This window comes from Anomalospiza imberbis, chromosome 4, assembly GCF_031753505.1.
Source record: "Anomalospiza imberbis isolate Cuckoo-Finch-1a 21T00152 chromosome 4, ASM3175350v1, whole genome shotgun sequence".
Taxonomy (NCBI): domain Eukaryota; kingdom Metazoa; phylum Chordata; class Aves; order Passeriformes; family Viduidae; genus Anomalospiza; species Anomalospiza imberbis.
This window is the reverse complement of record NC_089684.1, coordinates 12735659-12755411: the sequence shown is the minus strand read 5'-3', so window position 1 is coordinate 12755411 and position 19753 is coordinate 12735659. Positions and strand designations below refer to the sequence as shown.

Sequence of the window (19753 nt, the reverse complement as noted above, 5' to 3'; positions counted from 1 at the left end):
TAACTGTTATAAAAGCATATGTAGGAGAAAGCATGTGACTTAATTAAAAAGAAAGGAAATAATCCAGGGAAGAAGTTTTCAAAGCTCCACAGAAGTTTTCAGTAATTTGCCCATTTTTGGACATGGGTTGATTGTAATGGCCTATCTAAAGGACAAAAAGTTGTGCTCTTTGTTTAGTATTTAAAAATCTTTAAAATTAAATAATTTGAATTTTCAGATATGAAGAGTTTCCTGAAAGCAAGACAGTATGTTGCACGTAGATTTATGAAGAAAATGTTATATTGTCTTAATAGGTTTGTCGTCAGTCGAAGTTTACAACTTAAAGACTAACGAGTGGTTTCATGTAGCTCCAATGAACACAAGAAGAAGTAGTGTTGGCGTAGGTGTTGTTGGAGGTAAGTTGACAAATGATATTAAAAAGAACAGAGGGAAATGCAATCATTTACCCTACTAGTTTTCCTTATTTCTGAAAATAAGAAATAAGAATATACTTCAGATGTATGTTTTTGCTTAACCTTGTAATTCAAATGGTATGAACAATATGTAATCATTCTGCTTGGGTTTGACCAGTTTTTAGCATAGTAGTTTTAAATTTTTTTCCAGAGCTTCAGCTGTGGCTGAGGCCAACTGAGGAAAACCTTGCTAAGCTCTAGGTTATGTATGTCAGCAAAGTCAGAGAGCTGACGTGATGACCTTATCATTTGGTCTTTAGTTATGTAGCACTGCTATATTGTCAGCTCTGTTATCTGTGGCTGACCTTGCTGGCTGCACGCTGGGGACAATCCCAAGGGCAGTGCCAGGAAAACTGCTGACTTTCCACTCAGCTTGGTGGTGAATAGCCTGGATGTCACTTGCACAATGAAAGCCTGGCCTAGCTCTTGGATTTTAAAACAGTTTTAGGGGTGGATATGTGCTTTATCTGCTGTTTCTGATCTGAAAATGCAGACTGTATGAGTGATTTTCAATTAAATTTATGATATTCCAGGGAAGCCGATTTGTGAGCTTCCAGTATCAAACATATTTGAAATAGCTTGCTTTTGAGCAATGCCTAATTAAAAACCTTACCTTTGTATTTCGGCTAGGCAATTAAAAATCTTTTGACTTGCATTGTTGTTGTTAGATACTGGATGCCTTTTAGACCAGTGGCATGCAAACCTAAACTGTTTACAGGATAGAATCTCAGTAAGTGATTGACAGGTGCTGATTAGTAGCTAATTGGAGAGCAATGCCTTCCTCTGTGCTGCTGTGCCAGTCCCTGCATGTGCATGTGCATGAGCAGTTGGCAGGCTCCTTTGTTCCCCCCCAGGGAAGCTGTATGCTGTTGGTGGCTACGACGGAGCGTCACGGCAGTGCCTTAGTTCAGTAGAATGCTATGATGCCAATTCCAATGAGTGGAGCTATGTCGCAGAAATGAGCACGAGGCGGAGCGGAGCAGGTGAGTGGACAAGGATCAGCTGTCCTTGCAAAGGTGAAAATTCGTGGGTTTAAAATATATTTAAAAACATGAAAGGTAAGCTAAAGTCTGAATCTAATGCAATGTGCAAGTCCTAGATGGATGACACACAACAGGTTATAAAAACAAAACTGTTGCACTGAGCAAGATTCAGTCTGTTAAGAGTAAATATCCCTCTTTGTTTTTTCATACTTTCATATTCCTCCTCTTCCCACAACTTCTGATGGTTTTTAACATACAAATACTCACAGATTGTAATAATCACTATCACCTCAATTCTTAAGTATCCAAATCTATACAGCAAGGATGAAAAAATGTCTTTTCTACAGGGATCTCTTTGCCAGCTAGGGCTGATTATTCTAACAGCGTTTTTCAGGTTGACTTTACTTGTGAACTGTGACTAGGTTTCCACCTCTTTGGAGGACTTGTTCTGCATTCTGATTCACTGCAGGAAATTTTGTCCTTGTTCATTCCTAAGTTTGTATTACTGGTTTCATCCTATTACTTCCACTTATGTACCCTTTATTTCACCTTCAGTAATTCTTCTCATCACCTGGTGTTTACATCCTCTGTACATGTACAGCCTACTACATGTTATCCTTCCTTATCATTTAGCCAAGGTATATCCATTTATTTCTGTATAATCTTAAAAATACCTTTTTTTTTTTTTGTGGATTTATTTTTTCCTTCTTGCAATTCTGAGTGTGTATATTTCTCTTTAAAGACATCTTTAAAAGTGCCTATGGTATTCCACTTTTGTTTAATGAAATGGTGCTTCCACAGCTCCAAATTGACTTTTGCATTTTCATTATCTATTAATATTATGGACTTGAATCTCATTTACTGTTCACTGTCCTCTATTTGTCTTTTGGTATTTCAGGTTTTTTCAACTCGCAGAAGTTGTTTTATTTCTCTAGATGCGTTCCCATGGACTTTTTCAAGTCAAATTCCATGATATTATTTTCTACATTTATTTTTTAGTAGTTAAGTCACTTTTTTTGCCAAGTACTTAATGGTGGTTTTTAGCAACACCCTTGAAGTATCTACTGGTGATTGCATTAATGTGCTTCGTAATGGAAAGAGATATTGCTACAAATAAATCTGAATGGACTTCTAGTATGCTCAGTATATGATTAATAATTACCCCAACTTCTCATCTTACCTTCCATTATTCTTTGTTAACTCTGAACAGTTTTTACCTATATAATAATGTTTAAATTAACTTCAGATAATTTCAAAAGAATTCTATCAAAGCATTAAATTCGTTACTAAAATGAAGATAGTCTGTGATACTTCCTTATATCATATCCTTACGAGATCAACAAGCTGATAACACTTATTACAAGTCACATTTCAATTGTATTTCTAAACTAAAACTTGGACGTTAATGAAGGAAACATGATACACTGTACCTTAAGAAAACACAGCTGCCTTGTGAAACTTCTAGAAACTCAGTTTGTGCTTCTTGGAAGAAAATTCTGGATTAAAAACTGGACAGAGTTGCACTAAGGGTACTGGAAAATACTCCTGTCTAATATTGGCAAGTTTTGAGGAAAATATTTATATTAAATGGGCAAGTTACAAGAATCATTATAAAGACAAATAGTGTCAGTGAGTTGTGACAAAGTTTCATTTTGCAGTCTGCCTGCACACACATTTTGTTTCCGCATTTGGGGTTTATTTTTTGATACTCTGTTTTGGCAAACTGTTGTTGTGCTTGTAGCCTATTTATATAGCACATGTTTTCAGATTTTTTTTTTTTAATGTTGAATTTTTTCTACAACTCTGAAATTTAGTTCCTTAAATATACTAACTACTGGGATCTTCCTGCCCCTCTCCTCTCTTCCCTTGTTCCTGTGTTTGCTTACTCAACTCTCTTCTGCATTTTACCTGGCCCACTGATTAAAAAAAATGGAGAGGAAAACTAAATGTAGAAAGTTATTCCAGATTCATATAATTGAGTAAAAAAATCAGCATTCTTATGTGCCACTCTGTTAAATAAATGAAAAATTGTATTTTTGATTGGCAGAGGAGTGGGTGGTAATGTGAAGATCGTGACTGTTGATTGAGCTTGGCTGTAGAGGCCAAATAGCCAAACCCACCAGAACTGTTTCAACTGGCAATCAGTCCTGGTGGTGTTACGGGGTCTAACTAAAGAGAATTTTGTTCCTGTATTCAACTTTTGTATGTCTTGTCATCTCAAAGAACTTAAGCTCATCTCTTCTGTTCCTACTGCTTCAGCTTCACTCAAAAGCAACTTTTCAGAGGTTAACCCTCAGTTACTCTTCTTTAGTACCCACTGCTTCTCAGTTGATCAATACGGGGACAGATCTGTTTCCAGCAACATATTGGGAGGAGGAACTTCAGATCCAGATATAGGCCATTTGGGAGGGCTGAGAGATATAAGACAGGGTCCTGAAAAATGGGCAGGAAAGAAAAATAACAAAGAAAGGAGAACTCAGAAGACGGCAACAAGAGGATACAGACGGAAGGAGCAAGAAATAAGGTAGGACCTGGAAACTGGGTGTGGGATTAAGGGAAAATGAAGCACCATGGAGGAACGGAGGACATTATTAAAAATAAGGAGCTATGAAAGAAAAAAGTGGCAATGTGGCAGAGGGAAAGCTCTACACACTGAATAGGAAGGCCAGTAACTCTATTGAAAGCATGGGTGGGGGGATTTATGTCACATCTCATAGTTAAACTGGAAATATTAGCCCTCCTTCTAGCTCTGTAATGTTTAATTCTGCAAAAGATGAATGTTGTACTATCCTGTCTAATAAAGTGTGATCAGATTGGGAGAAAGAAAAGTTGTCATACTATACTGTGGCATGATAGCTAGAAGCAATAGCAATAAAAGAGGAATTAAATTAACTGGGAAGGTTATGGGGAAATGCTAGTAGTGAATATCACTGATAAAACACTAAATAGCATGATTTATAAGAGTGTTCTATCAAGAAGCTGTTTTTCAGATTTACAGTACCAATTAGCTTTCATGTTTCCTTCCTCTCTTTACTTGTTAAAATCAGTCTCTTTAATAAAAAAATATAGTCATTTCAGCAGGAGTTGTTTCTCTTCACATATAGAAATGGCTCTTAAATACAAAATTAGAGATATATTTTTAAAGATATTTCAGCTGGTTATTAAGGTCTCAGGGTTCTCTTCTTTTTTTCCTTTTTTTTTTCAACCTCCAGTATTTTCTTTTTCTTTGAGGGACCTACCTGATTTTTTGCATTCATATTTGTGTTTCCCTTTAAAAAGATTTTAAGTGCTTCCCTTTCCATGGAAACTTTATGAGCTATATTTGCAAATCTGTATCTCTGCTTTGAGTTTCATAGTCTTAAATGTGGTATTTATTAGATTTCCCAGTATACTTTCATAGAAGTGCTTTTTTAGTTGTCTTTATGGTCTATCACTCAGAAGTTTTAATGCAAAAAACCCACTAAGTTTCTGAAATTTAATGTGTTTTTGTTCTAATAATGCATTATAAAGGGAGGAATAAATAAACAGGCCTTTCTTTTTGCTTCCCCTATTTCCATCTTTTCAATATGTGCAGCCCAAATAGCAAGTAGATAGAACTAGCTTTACTCACACCTTCATTCCAAGCTGACAGATTGATAAACTTTTGTTTAAAGTAAAGGAGACCTTAGGATTAAAGGACACCCTTTAGTGTCCTTTTGGATAATTTTGATAACTGAAGCTTGGTTCAAAGACGCTTGGTGTTCTTCAAATCCCAGAGAAGGTACTCACTGCTAACTGTTTACTTCTGTTCCACCTGTTTACAAGGTATTCCAACACTCCAGTGGAAACATCCCTATTGTATAATGTCTATTCATTCAGCTTTTATCCTCTGTACTGCACAGCTTTTACTTTCTAAAAGTTCACTTACACTTTATCATCTTGTCAGATTTCTGTTATGCTGGCTGAGCACATTGTCTCATTTACTGTCACTTCTAATTAGTCCTAAATTTCAACAAGCCTCATTTTCCTGCACGTCATTTTTTGTCCAAAATTTTCTAAATCTTCTGTTGCAGAACAGCTCTGGTCTTTGTATGCTGCAATATGGTAGATGGGCACGCAAGGCATTTTATCAGTGTCTTGCTGTAGTTACTGTCTCTCTGCTTTGATGCATCCTGACCCAAATGTTTTCTGAAATAGTTTCCAACATTGACTTAATGAAGGATTTATGTTAGCTGACATATTTGTTGTTTCTCCTTTGTATCGTTCAGGTAATTCTCTGGTTAATTCTGCGTATTTTCATATGTTTGCAGGTGTTGGTGTGTTAAACAATTTATTGTATGCAGTAGGTGGTCATGATGGTCCTTTGGTAAGAAAAAGTGTTGAAGTGTTTGACCCCATTGCCAGTACCTGGAAGCAGGTTGCAGACATGAACATGTGCAGAAGGAATGCAGGTATGTGCAACAATGACTAAAATTGTGCCAGTGTCGACTGTGAATGGCATGTACCTGGATTTCTGCTGCTTTCATAAAAAAAACCATGCTTTTGGGGGGGTGTGGAAGTCAATTACTAATTTTTTTTTCATTCTGGTTTTCTGCCCTTTTTCAGGTGTTTGTGCTGTAAATGGTCTCTTGTATGTAGTTGGAGGAGATGACGGTTCCTGTAACTTATCAACAGTGGAGTATTATAATCCAACAACTGATAAATGGACCGTTGTGTCATCTTGTATGAGTACAGGAAGGAGCTATGCAGGTAAGGCATATAGATATTTTTAATACATTTTTTAAAGTATAACATTTGACAAAGCATCCAAACAGAGTCTTTTCTAAGGTAAAATCTAAGATAATAAAATGGATAGAAATAATCTGATGGTAGATTTTGACTTCAAATAATTACTCACTACAAGGAAAAAGAAAAAGGGATTAAAGTGTACTCAAGAACGATTTAACACATAAATGGTGAGTCAGAAAGATGATTCTGGTGTGACCAGTTTTTTAACAAGAAATATATGTCGCAGTCCAAGGGATCCAATTCCAAAGTTCTTTGGGATTTGATATTTAGAAAACGAGCTGTTTCAGGAATCTTTGCCTTCAATAACTGCTGTTTTTTCAAATGAGTTATTTAAGTGAATGTTAAGGATATATTTCACTGATAGCAAAATTTAACTTGATTAGTCACAGAAACATTCAGAACATGGCACTGATTCAGACAGCTTTGTGTCAAAGAGAAATTAAGGAAAAATATGTACATTGTTGCCAGTGCACAGTTAAATGCTAATTGCAATGTATCATATTTAAAAAACAATACTGCCTAAAGATTTATCCCTTTCCCCCCCCTCCCTCTAGGTGTTACAGTTATTGACAAACCATTATGATCAGTAAAGGGATTTTCAACTTGATTATGCACTAGAAGCAGTCTTCAACAAGTGTATTTGAAGTGACTGAGTATCTAAGCACTTCTCTACTTGTAGCTGCACCTTGAGTCACAGTGGAAGATGTGACTGTCTACAATTATAGATGACAGATGATGAAGATTACTCTAGGTAGAAGCAATTTGTAGGATTATTCTGCAGTTGAGCAGAAGCTGATTGAACTTTTGAAGTCGTGGTGGACCATTTTTTTAATTGCAAGGTCTTCAGAAAAAACCCAACACTTTCATAAGGACCGACTTCTGTCAGTCATGACTGAGAAACGGATTGTGAGTGAAGAATGGTGTGTATTCTGGTGAAAGTAAATTTTTGTCTTATTTTTTCCAGAGACTAATAAATATATTTAAGGAAATGAACTGTCAGTCTTCATTGTAGGTACTGAATCCCACCTCAGTAATTCAAACTGGCATGGGGTACATTTGTTTCTTTTTATAAAACTTTTGTTACGTAACTATACTACGTGCATATGTTTGTGTGAGCATAAGTTGCTCTTTATTGAAACTCTTCAAAACCTGATTTTACTATTTATAATTTGGCACAGTACTTTGAATATGTCAGTACTATGTTGTAAAACAGAGATGTATTTTTTGATATGTAACAATGCTTAACACTAATTCCCGCTGAAGGAGATCAGAGACGGTTTAACACTTCTCGAGCAGGTGTTATTTCAGTATCTTTTTAATAAAAATGTTGTATGTACTTACAGGTTTTTTTTTTTTCCTGTTCAATTTTGGTCACATTTAGATGTTACTTCTTTTTTACCTTTTTATCCAAAAGGTGATTTGGCATGAAAATAACTGAAAATTTATAGTGAATGTATGCAATTGCGTTGAACTTGCATGGTACAAAGGCCTATTTATGCGTGTAATCTCAGCTTCTATTAGCCAGTATCTGAATACACTGTATGTGGCCATGCTTATAAAGCAGCACATTTTTATTTGTTCTTGGATGGCCTCCTTTTAACATGACCAAAGTTACTGTCATATTTGAGACATTTTCTTCAAATAAAAGTTTGTACATTGTTTCCTAATGCCAACAGGTCGCTTAAAACTTGTGTTTCTCAGTACAAGTCTCAAACCAAATAATCAGTGAAATAAACTGGGGGGTGGTGGCGGGGGGATGGAGCTGGGAGAAGCTGGTGCTCTAAAGGTCTGAATGCCAGCGAATTGAGAATTATGAAGGTTTAGGAGCCAGTCATCACCGTTTTGCCGCAGGTCTGTTTCTGAAAGCTGTGGTTGTCCATGTGTGCAGGAATGGCCACCACTGGCTTCCTGGGAAAGCGTCCGAGCTGTGACATTGCTGACAGGGCTGGGAGTCACGTAGGTGCCTGAATTCCATGTGGGGTGTGACGCACGGTGGGGCGAGGCTGGGCGATGAACGGGAACCTTGTACCTGAATTGCACGCTTTCACCCGCTAACATCAACCTGGGCGAGGGCTGTGGGCCGCTGCTGCCATGACGACACCGCCGCCCGTGCCCTTCCATCTTTTCATTAACGGGGGAGCAGGGACCTGCGGGGATGAGACCGCGTCCGCCCGCAGCCGCGCCGCTGCTGCAGGGGAGCGCTTTGAGGGCGGCGGGCGGCGGCCGCACCTCCCGAGCCGCTCCCGGGGCTGCACCACCCGGGGCCGTTCCCGGAGCCGCACCACCCGGGGCCGCTCCCGGGGCTGCATCTCCCGAGCCGCTCCCGGGGCCGCTCCTCCCGGGGCCGCTCCCGGGGCCGCACCACCCGGGGCCGGGGCCGCGGCCGGGGCCGCTCCCGGGCGGGCCCCGCCCCATGGCGTCGTTCGCGTCACCCGCCGTCCTCCCGCCCCATTGGCCGCGCGCCGGGGTCTCACTATCCTCACTCCACCCCTCCAGCCAATGGGCGCGCGGGAGCCGCCGCCGCGGCGCCGCCCCCCGCCCGCCTGACCCTGCGCCGCTGCCGCCCGCCGGCCAATGGGGTAGCGCCGGGCGGGGCCGCGGCGGCGGCCAATGGGCGGCGCGCGGTGGCGCGGGCGGCCCGGCGGTTGTTGTTGCGCGCACGGAGCCGCCGCTGCCGCCAGGTGAGGGTGAGGGTGAGGGGCGAGGGCGGTCCGGGGTGCGGGGCTGCGGGTGCCGGGGTGCACCCGAGGGAGCGCATCTCTCCTCGGCGTTCCCCGCGCGTGGGTGGCGTGTGCCGGTGTGTCCGCCGCCTGGCAGGGCCGGGCGGGACGGAGGAGCCCCGGTGCAGCCCGGCCGCTGGCTTCTCGGCTCCCCGGCGGCGTGTTCGGGGGTGGCGGCGGTGGTTACGGTGCCTTGCGCGTCCGTCCGCCCGGGAGCTCGGGCTGTGCGCTGCCTTGGCGGCGGCTGCGAGGCTTTTGCTGCTATAAGTGGCGGCATCGCTGTTGCTAAGGAAGAAAAGCAATAACTACGGCTGGGTGCTGGCTTGGTGTGCTGCTTAATACGTGAGAGTAATTACACGTTGGAATGGGCTGCCCAGGGAGGCGGTGGAGTCGCCCTCCCCGGAGGCACTTGAGGAAAGACTGGATGTGGCGCTTGGAGCCGTGGTCTAGTTGATCGGGCGGCGGTGGCTCATGGCTTACGGGTGGGTCACAGTCACAGGGTCTCAGAGCTCTTTCCCAGCCTGCGGTTGTCTGATTTTTGTCGGATTTAGCCTAAGGGTACCTGCTGGGGATGGACCAGTGTCCTCTGACCTGTGAGTTGCAAACCTGTGTGAGAGTGGAAGATGGAGCTGTTAAAGGGGTCCAGAGGAAGGCCCTGGACGCATCATCAGTGGGGAGAGTCTGGAAGAGTTGGGGTTGTGCAGCTTGGAGAAGGTTCAAGGGACACCGCACCGTGGTACATAAAGGGGGCTTTTTGCTAAGGCTTGTAATGACAAAGCACAGGGCAGTGTTCTTAAACTAAAAGTGGATAGGTTAAGATTTGGCATAAGAATGGTACCTTTTACAATGAGAGTGCTGAGACACTGGAACAGGTTGAGCAGAAAAGTTCTGTATGCCCTATCCCTGGAAGTGTTTGAAGGCCGTGTGGGATGGTGCTTTGAGCATATATGCTCATATGTCATATGTCCTGACAAATGTCCCTGCCCATCCCAAGAGGGTTGGACTGTAAGTGATGTTTAAAGGTCCCTTCCAAGCCAAACCAAGAAGGAGCCTAGTCTGTGGAAATGGCATGAGTTCAGGGCACCTGCAGAAATGGTTCTGTGGTTTTGGGAGCTGTGAGGAAAAGTCCATTACTGAGGGAAAGGTGGATTGCCTCAAGCCAGCTGCAGTGTTGATGTAATTTGCAGGGATTTTGGTTCACAGCCATGAGAAAAATGGGACCGGATAATCAAGAGATCACAGTTAATTAAAAGTTAAAATTAAATATTTTTGAACCCTTCCATTGCTCCTTTAGTACAGAATGCAATTATCCTGCAAAAGCCTTGATATAAAAATTTAACTAGTAATTAATATTTCTTTATCCTTTTGCTCCCTTGACATAATCTCAAAACCTAGGAGCTGATTGCCTCTCAAATTGGTTTGCCTCTCAAACGAATCTAAAACTTTGTTCTTTTAGGCTATTCTGCATGAAGAGAATCTGTCTTTGCTGTCCTTTCTCAACTTTTACGTTAAAACTAGGTAATGACTGTATCATGTAATGGGTTTTTTTTTCTCTGAAGATTAACTTCTGTTTATTGGATTTTTCTCAAAATTTGCAGGTTACTTCCAGACAACTACAGAAGAACTGTAATTGTGATGTTTTATGATTGAACCATGGCCATGAATGACAGCGTTAATATCTTGAACTCTGCTTATCTGGCAGTGGAATATATAGACTCCTTCTTACCTGACAATCCCCTGCAGCAACCATTCAAAAATGCCTGGAATTACATGCTGGATAACTATACAAAGTTCCAAATTGCAACTTGGGGATCACTTATAGTTCATGAAGTTTCATACTTTTTGCTCTGTGTACCAGGATTTATCTTTCAGTTTATACCATACATGCAAAAGTATAAAATTCAACAGGTAAGAGAAAGTTATGAAGTATACACTGACTTGTCTTTGAACATATCAGGCAGAGGATATAATCACGGGATCCTGGTTGTCAGTGTATATGGTTCCATTTCATCTGTCACTTGGACATCCTGGAAACAGCAAAGTAAAATCACTCTGTGTATGAGGAGAGAAAGAGAGCTGAATTTTGGAGAAGAAAATGAGTTTTTTTTTTTTCCCTGAGGAAGGGTTATGCTTTTCTCCATGGTGCTATAGAGAGGAAAGGGTATGTCAGCCTTACTGTTAGTAAAGTTTTATATATATAATTTTTATATCAGCCGGGGAAAATGAATAGAATTCTGGCATCTCGTGTTAGAGGTGTGTCTTAGTAGTATAAAATAATTACATGGTGTGCTTTTTTTAATAGCAGTGCTCCTCTTCAAAGTACCTCTATGCACATCCTCTTGAAAGGATTTTGAAATACTTTGACAATGAAGAAAGCCTGGGATGGATTGCACAGTCCTAATTGGAGGCAAAGGCACATCCAGTATCTAAAAGATCATTGGTTTCCCCTAGTTCATTATAATTTGAATTAGAAATTTATAACACCAGCTTCTGAAGTTATTGCAGTAGTTGATAGAACATCTCCTGCAAAAACTGAATGTTTTCAATACAATTATTTCTTCAAAAGCTTGTATCTTCAGCCTCTCTTTGTATTATTTTAGCAAGGGAAATGCATTATGTGGTGTGGAGAAGGAAAGAAAACTTGGATTGTGTTAAACTGTTGAGTATGGAATGTTCCTGCTAACTATAAACACTGAAAAAACAAAAATAGAGGTGACTGACAAGATGGCTTATCTTAAAACACTAGCCTAGAAAAATGATGTTTTGATAAAACTGAATCCAGTGCCATGTTATTTGTGTTGCCTGAGTTAATCTGTATTACTGGAATTATCTGTCTTCCGAGGTGAAATTAAACTGACTCCAAATGAATTTTTGGAGCACTTCACTTGCGTGCAACAGAAACATGTAACACAATGAATTCTTTTTGCTTCATTTTAGGATAAACCAGAAACATGGGAAAAACAGTGGAAGTGTTTCAAAACGCTCCTCTTCAACCACTTCTTCATTCAGCTTCCCCTGATTTGTGGTACTTATTACTTCACAGAGTATTTTAACATCCCGTATGGGTGGGAAGAGATGCCGCGATGGTATGTAGATTTTTCTGATATGGTGATGCTGAGTTGCACACAGCTGGAGGCAGAATATTTAAGAATTAGTGTTGTCAACTCTAATAGGAAATAATTTTTTGGCAATGTAAACTGTGTTTGTTAATCATCCTTCATTTGCTGCTTAGCTGCTGTAGGAGCTAATTAGAATTTTCTAAATTTTTTTAAATGGTCCCAAGCTGTTCTAATCTTTGGGAGAGAAGGGGGATTAGGAGGGAATTTATGGAAGCAAAGCAGGATTCCTGGCGGGGTGAGTTAAATGTTAGGTCTTATGGGGGTTTTATTTATATAAGTTTTTTTATTCCTCCTAAGTATCTCTACCTTCCACCTTGTTTTATATCATAGCAGGAGAGTGTTCCTCAGAGGAGAATGTACCACCTTCACAGTGTTCTTTTCTTGCACTGAACTGATGGGCTTTTGAATTACCTATAAGTGCCCCCTTCTCCCCCACCCCACCCCAGCAACAGTAGTTTTCCATCACAGAAGGTCATTTTTCTTGTAGAGCTCTTTGTTCTCTGGTGTAGATGGCTGATGCAGCTCTAAGGTTTTTATCAAGTTCTCACACAGTCTGTGGTTGTTCTCTGTAGAGTGCATTTGTAATATTGAAATGACAGCTTGTTACACTAACTGTGAGTTAACACTAACTGAAGTGAGTTAATGTGTGCTAAGGCACTTCAGCATATCAACAGATGAGCTGATAAGCGCCACAGTGTTTTTACCCGGTAATTAGTATTTTTTTATGTTGAAAAAGTAGTGCACTACTATTCAGTCAGTAATAGGTATAACTGTTTCTGACCATTATTAGCATATAAACTATATTCTCTTTCAGGTACATATGTCTTCTAGTATTTTCTATAACTAATAGATCTTCTGCTTTCTAAAGGTATGTTCTGGTTGCCCAGTGTTTTGGATGTGCAGTGATTGAGGATGCCTGGCACTATTTTCTGCATAGATTGCTGCATCACAAGAGAATATACAAGTATATCCATAAGGTTCACCATGAGTTTGTTGTATGTATTACTTGTTTTTTTTTTTTCTTTAATAACAGCTTTTAGTATATGTTTCATAGAACTTACTTAAACATCTTATTTGAAAGACCCAAGAATTTTGCATTCCTTTGACAGTGTGGTTAGATGCCTTTTCTTGGGCACTTTGTCAAGAAGAGTCATCCATTTTGTTTCTGAAAACACCTCCTGTAATTTGATTTCATTTCAGTGAAATGAAAGATCACACTCTTGCTTAAGTTTGATTGTATTTATGAGCAAGGTGAAGTGGACTTTTAAAAATGCACATATAGGTCTCATTGCTAGGGGAAGGGAAGCAGTAGATGTCTGGATTTGTTCATCAGTTCCCCACCACACGGGCTGTTACCCAGAGCATATGAATCCCCAGAACGTGATCAGACAGGCAGCTCTTGAGCAACCCCAGTGTGTGCATCATGTATTTGATTCAAGGAAGGGATTACAGCTCTGGATGAGAGCCTCTGGAATTAGTATAGCCCATTGTGCAATTAAAATGCACAAATCCATCAAGAGCACACATTTTGGGTGGTTCTGCATTTAGTGGTGTTGGAGCTGGCATTGAGCACCAGGCAATGAACCACACCTGGCTGGAGCCAGGCAGGATGCAGCAGCGGTTGCGCTTTGTAGATGATACTGCTGTGTTTAGGTGGCACTGTGGAGCCCAGGAGTCAGTGCTGTGAGTTTCTGTGCTGCTGTGTAGAACCTAGGCTGTGCCAAAAGGAAACTGCAAGCTGCTGGGTCACGGGTGCTTTATGCATGCTGCCAGCAATAGAGGAGCTTGGTATGGATTGATGCATGCATATGTACAGACATCTGCAGCAGCAGCTGCTCTCTTCTTGCTCTTGGCAGCCCCTCAGGTCTCTAGCTGTGGTACAGCTTTTGGCCCTTATTCTTGAGAGTGGTTAGCAGTTCACACAGAAGTGATCTGTAGCCTAATGCCTGTTTCACTAAAAACTTTTCCTGACAGTAAAAAGACATGTTTTTAAAGCATCCCCTAAGACAAAGTGGACTTAATTTTTTTCTGATGATCTTATTTATAACCTTTGGCATTAGGTTAAAACTTTTAAAACTGTTCTCTCTGTATGGTGTTCTGTGATTGAAAACTCTCTGGAATGTCTTTTTTGCTAAACCAAATGTAGGAATGACTGGTGTGTGTGTGCATATATGTATATGAGAGAAAATGTTTTATATCAATCTCAAAATCACAATTGAGGGGTACAAATTTATTTCAAAAAGTGGTCAAAGATGAGGGATTTTTCATTTTTATTTTGAAAAAAAAAATTTTGTGTGTCCTGCTTCTGAGAATGTTTTGGCTTCCTTCTTTCTTCTGCTTCCAAGACTGGACGTATAGCAAAGCTGATAGGAGCTTGCCAAACACTTTTAATATTCCTGAAATAACACTTTGACCTGGGGTGATGGTAAGCCTAAACAAAAGTTTTCAATTTTTCAACTAGTAGTGAAGTGTTTGGAATTACTAATAGAGTGATAGTCCTTATGATTTTGGAATACTGTTTTTCCAAAGAGGAGCTAAATACGTGTGTTATGGCCCTTGCTCAATCATACCATTCCCTTTACCCACAGCATTGTTGTAGTCTTGTGGGGTAATGGGAAAGGGAGAATATTGCAAAATGGTGCTTCTGATTTGGGAGTACATAAAACTGAAAATGGTGACTGTTCCCTGTCTGTTATCTCTTTCTAGTCTCCATTTGGAATGCAAGCAGAATATGCACATCCTCTGGAAACCCTCATCCTTGGAACTGGCTTTTTTATTGGAATTGTTGTTTTCTGCAACCATGTGGTTCTTCTGTGGGCATGGGTGATCTGTCGCTTGATGGAAACCATTGACGTACACAGGTGAGATGCTCATTGCTTCTTAATAATTGTTTTTTCTCTTGTCCTTACATCAGAATCACATGTCCCTGTCTCTGAGATGTACTTTTTATTTTGCACTAAAATATGTTTTTGTGTCTTAAGAAGAAAGAGACAACCTGGGGAGTACCACTCTTCTCTGTTTTGACGTAGTGTTAGCAGCAGGTCTTGCTGATTAAAAGACTGTGGACTATCAGCTAGAGCATCTCAAGGAGGGTTAGAGAAGCTAGGTACCTGATTAGGATGTCTGGCTGTTGATAATTGGTGTGCAAGTGATCTTATGCATATTGGAATACCAAAAATCAATTACAAAAGGTGATATTCTAGCCCAGAGTTCTTTCTGTTTAATATTTTGTCAGACTGTTTTCTTGCTCAAGAGAAACTTTATGCTCTGTGACCACTGACTCTCTTTAAAACAAAAGCATACATTTCTTTTGTTTATTTGTTTGTTTATTTATTGTGAATAAAAAGGACAAGGTTTCTTGTTGTTGTAGTAGAAGTGACAAATGTGGCTCCAAAATCTTAGGGCAAATCCCAGTAGGCTTAGTTTAGTTCATCTACACATGAATGAGCTTTTCTTTGCTGTGTTCAGGAGGCAGGGGACACTAAGAGTTTATTTTTGAAATGATAGTATTAACACTTAATATATTTGTAAATATATTATGAAGCACATAGTGTCTTATTGCAAGTTGAGTATCAGGTGTTTCAATGGAGCATAAGCTACCAGTAAATTCATGGTATAAAGCATTCCAGGTTTAGTCATGTTTTGCTTGTAGAATTCCCAAAGTATATGTTGTGACATACCATAAACTTGTTGATAAAAAATATGAATTTCCTATTATAATTATCATTCTAGTTTGTTCTCCACATGAAGGGTTTATAATGAATTGCCTTGCACTCTCCCCACTAGGTGGTGGTAGGAGGCTTTCCAGTACTACCAAGCAAAGGAGTTGGAATCCCTCTAGGGCACATTGCTCTGCTTTTAATCTTATTTTAATCATATATTTGGATTTTAAATATTTGAAGAACTTTCTGAAAATAAGAGTAGGCATACAATGATTGTTGATTTGAGATGTTCTCTGATGAGCTGCTGTGCTGATGGCAATAGCTGGCACTTAATATTACTTCTTGTTCCTCCTTCCTGAAGTCACCCTTAAGTTAAAACTGCTAAGCCAGCAGGAGGCAGCCACTCTGATCTTTTAAGTTATCTGCTTAATCTTTTTTGTATTGCCTAGTAAACTGAGCTGAAAAGCAAGTGCCAAAGCCATTGTGAGATAATTTACAGAGTCATTTGGCTAGGAGTAGAGGAAACTTGTTTTCATGTTAAGCCAATATCATAGTGATTACCTTAGGACCTTAGAATACTATAAAATATATTTTTTTCATAAAAATGACAAGTTAATGTCTATATTTTGTTGTTTATGTCTCAGAAAAATCCTTACCCTAGTTGCTTTTCTTTTTTTTTCCTGCCCTGTAGTGGCTACGATGTCCCGCTGAACCCTCTTCATTTGGTGCCTTTCTATGCTGGGGCCCGTTTCCATGATTTCCATCACATGAACTTTATTGGCAACTACGCCTCGACTTTCACATGGTGGGACAGACTCTTTGGTACAGACTCTCAATTCATTGCCTATCAAGAAAAAGAGAAGAAGAAACAATGTGTAACAAAGAAGAAGGCTAACTAAATTTCCAGTGCAAAAGTCAACTTTTGCTTTTCTGTAAAGCAAAATGGTGATTGGGTGTTTAACATAAATCTTGTTCCCTGGCTACTAAGAGGTAGGGAAAAACAGCTAATTGAACTGCAGTATCTTTCTAATGGGAATGTTTTCTATTTTATACATAAGTACTGCATATATTTTAACTACAGATTTAAGGATGATGGAAAAAAAACAGAGATGCTTTGTGTCTATCCTTTTTTTTTGACAAGAAAAAAAACAGGTTTATCTATAATGTTGCCCATTTTTGGATCTGGGTAAAATTACGTATGTACACGGAAGTTGGTCTTAGTTTTTTTTAATATATATTCTTAAATTTGTAATATCAAATAGCAGAAGTTATTAACTAGCATCAGCACTGTATTATTTAAATATTGGGTAAAAGTTGCTTAAAACCAAAATGTCTGTTACTAGGAAGCTTGGACAGGTCTTTTGCACACTGGATAATGTGAACTGCTAATAACAGAATACCAGGCTAAACGTGAGTTATCAGAGACATTCCTGATCTAGATTTATTATGTTATTTTAGATTACAGATAAAAAGAATAGAAATTTTTATTTGAAGACACTGTTTTTTGCTGCTCTCTTGAAGTTGGTCTGTCAGTGTACTTAGCATTTACATTACATTCTTCTCTGTGTTGTAATTTGCTGATCTGACTTGTTGCTATATTTGCACTTGTGACTGATGAAATAAATGTGGTTTGGTTTGATGCATGTATTATACTTTTCATATGCTTTTAAACACAAAGCTGTGATAAAACCAGGTAGGATACAGGGTCTTCATCTCTTTAATAAAGAAGCATTATTTGTTAGGATGGTTTGCAGCGATGCCATCTATTAAACTCCTTACGGATGTAGCAGTGAGAAATGGAAACAGAGAACACATAAATTCTGCTGGTTTTTGTTTTGAAGGACTTGGATACATATCTGTTCAATGTAGCAACATCTTTTGGGGTGAGTACATTCTCAGGCTGCAGCTTGATCACAAGCTAGAATCTCAAAATCTACTGCTTGAGTTGCACTAGTCACAGAAGCAGTAGTCTAATACTTTGGAATCTACTGTAAGTGTTTGTCTGTTGCACAGGAAATAACAGTGAAGTATTGGAGAAGGGCTTAAGCCCTTGAAAGATTTTCCACTTTGTACTGTCATGTCAGCTGCTCTTCAGACATCAAATACCACTTCATCTACTCCACAAGTCCCTTACATGACTTTACAGTGTTTTGCTTACTCAAGACCACACCTGAATTTTAGTGCTGCTTCACATGCAATCTGGTATAACTGTCAAAACAGACAATCCAGTGAAAGTGCAGATGAGATCAGGCTTCTAACTAAAAGGAAGGTGTTAATGACATGCGAAATGACTCAAATATTACTTGAGATGTGGAAGTAGTTCAGATTCCTCTTCTGTATGTGTTTTGTAGGAGCTTTTACTTCTTTATCAGTATCCCTTTTGAAATTCAGTATTTTTCCTCTTCCCTCTAAAAAGAAGTAAAAAAAAAAATATTTGAGTATGACAAATGAACAGAAGCTGAAATCCCTGTATTGTTCAGTTTTTAGCAGGGACTGGTACTTAAGCCTTGCTGAATCCATCTGCACTGCCTGCCTGAACTCTCTATGGTGGAAGCAACCTCTTTAATCAGATTTCAAAGATGGCTATTATCCTCTGCTTTGTCAACTTCCACTCCCATCCTGCAGCTGCAGCTATATTTTGCTTTATTTGACTGAAGCATTAGCCTAAAAACACAAGGAGCTTTCAGAGCTTCAGCTTTTCCCTGTGAACATCATTCTACTCATTTGTTCTCAGCCTGCTGGCTTAATGCCTCCGCTCAAGCTGCCATAAAATTATGCACAACTGGGAGCCACTTGCTTAAATATTCCAGTAAAGGTGTTTGTAAAAGCTTGGTGTCAACTCGGCTCTTGCGAAGTGCTAAAAACATGATGGGATTGACTTACAAAGTTGTAATGTATATTCCATTCTTCAAGAGGTTTAAAAGTAAATAATGAAATTTTAATGTGCTATCATCTGGGGAGGTGTGCATGGGGTTTTTTTTGGACCTTTTTAAATTAGTTGAATCTATGTTTTTCTGACACCCATTGCTATTTTAGTTTTTTGGGTTATTTTATGTACATCCTTAGTGTACAGTGTAATCACATCATTGCTTTTGATCTTCTTTCTTTAACAAATCCCTAGAGAATTATGCAAGCTGTGCTTTATATATATATATATATATATTTTTTTTTGTGGAACAAAAATGTGCCTGCTGGACCTCTCAACACAGGAACTTGCATTTAAAAGCCACAGGCTTGTTTTCTTCAGGACTCAGATGGACCTGCATTTTATCACCACCCCACTGCTTTTTCAAATGTAGGATCCTGTATTTATTGCTGAATGTGATGCTGGCAATTAAATGGCCTACCTCATTACTTTGTGTATCTTCCTAACACAAGAATTGTGTTAGGAAATTACATTTTTTAGATTTTATGCCTTTATTAAATAAGGCTTTACTGATTCCCCCCCCCCACCCCCCCCCAATATTTTGTGTGAGAGACTATAGAATATTTGCAGATCTGAAAATAAAGAGGTTTTTGTGCAATAGTAAAAAAAGATAAACATATGGGCTAACAGTTTTGGGTCTTCACAATGCACAACAAAACCTTACACAATCAGTTGTCCTTTTATCTTCTTCAACAAGGAGACAGATTTAACTCTTAAGTATGGTAGGACAGGGGAATAAGTGGGGGAGGAACACTTTCCACTACATTATTTTTTCCTGAAAGTCCAATTTGGTTTAATTAAAACTGATCTGTGGGAAATAACAGTTTGTACTGTGCCTTAGGATATGACAATAATTAAGTCCTTTGTAAACCATTAATTTATTTATTGGAGTTAATGTCAAAAAACCCCATGGAAACTTGATAAGTGTTATAAACTATATAATGATTAGGATTGCAAAATAATCAACTGATTTTGGCAGCTGATGTGAAATACAAAATAAGGTGTTTATTTTACACTACAGCACAGTGTGGCAGAAAATACTAATATTGATTGATATTATAAGATTATATGACTTCATTTATTTTCCTCACAGAATTATGTTTTATGTTTAATGATAATTTTTT

The 19753-nt window shown here is 39.3% G+C and overlaps 2 protein-coding genes across 5 annotated transcripts in view; both read left to right on the top strand.

The window, feature by feature from the left end:
* KLHL2 (kelch like family member 2) overlaps positions 1-7875 on the top strand; it is a 54007-nt gene extending 46132 nt beyond the window's left edge. For 2 of the 4 annotated variants that reach the window (XM_068187150.1, XM_068187153.1), the window contains 5 exons: positions 294-395; positions 1307-1435; positions 5725-5865; positions 6020-6163; positions 6757-7875. In XM_068187150.1, coding sequence (XP_068043251.1) covers positions 294-395; positions 1307-1435; positions 5725-5865; positions 6020-6163; positions 6757-6785 — 545 coding nt within the window. In that variant the 3' untranslated portion in view covers positions 6786-7875. Of the gene's footprint in view, positions 1-293; positions 396-1306; positions 1436-2333; positions 5680-5724; positions 5866-6019; positions 6164-6756 lie in introns of those variants that run through there. The other 2 variants (XR_010998086.1, XM_068187152.1) reach the window with 2 other exon arrangements.
* Positions 7876-8847: 972 nt separating this feature from the next.
* On the top strand, positions 8848-17342 carry MSMO1 (methylsterol monooxygenase 1). The gene is made up of 6 exons (XM_068187149.1): positions 8848-8883; positions 10521-10830; positions 11860-12008; positions 12910-13036; positions 14748-14902; positions 16395-17342. The coding sequence occupies exons 2-6, from the start codon at positions 10576-10578 to the stop codon at positions 16600-16602; spliced, it is 894 nt and encodes a 297-aa protein (XP_068043250.1). The 5' UTR covers positions 8848-8883; positions 10521-10575; the 3' UTR covers positions 16603-17342.
* Positions 17343-19753: the final 2411 nt, after the last annotated feature.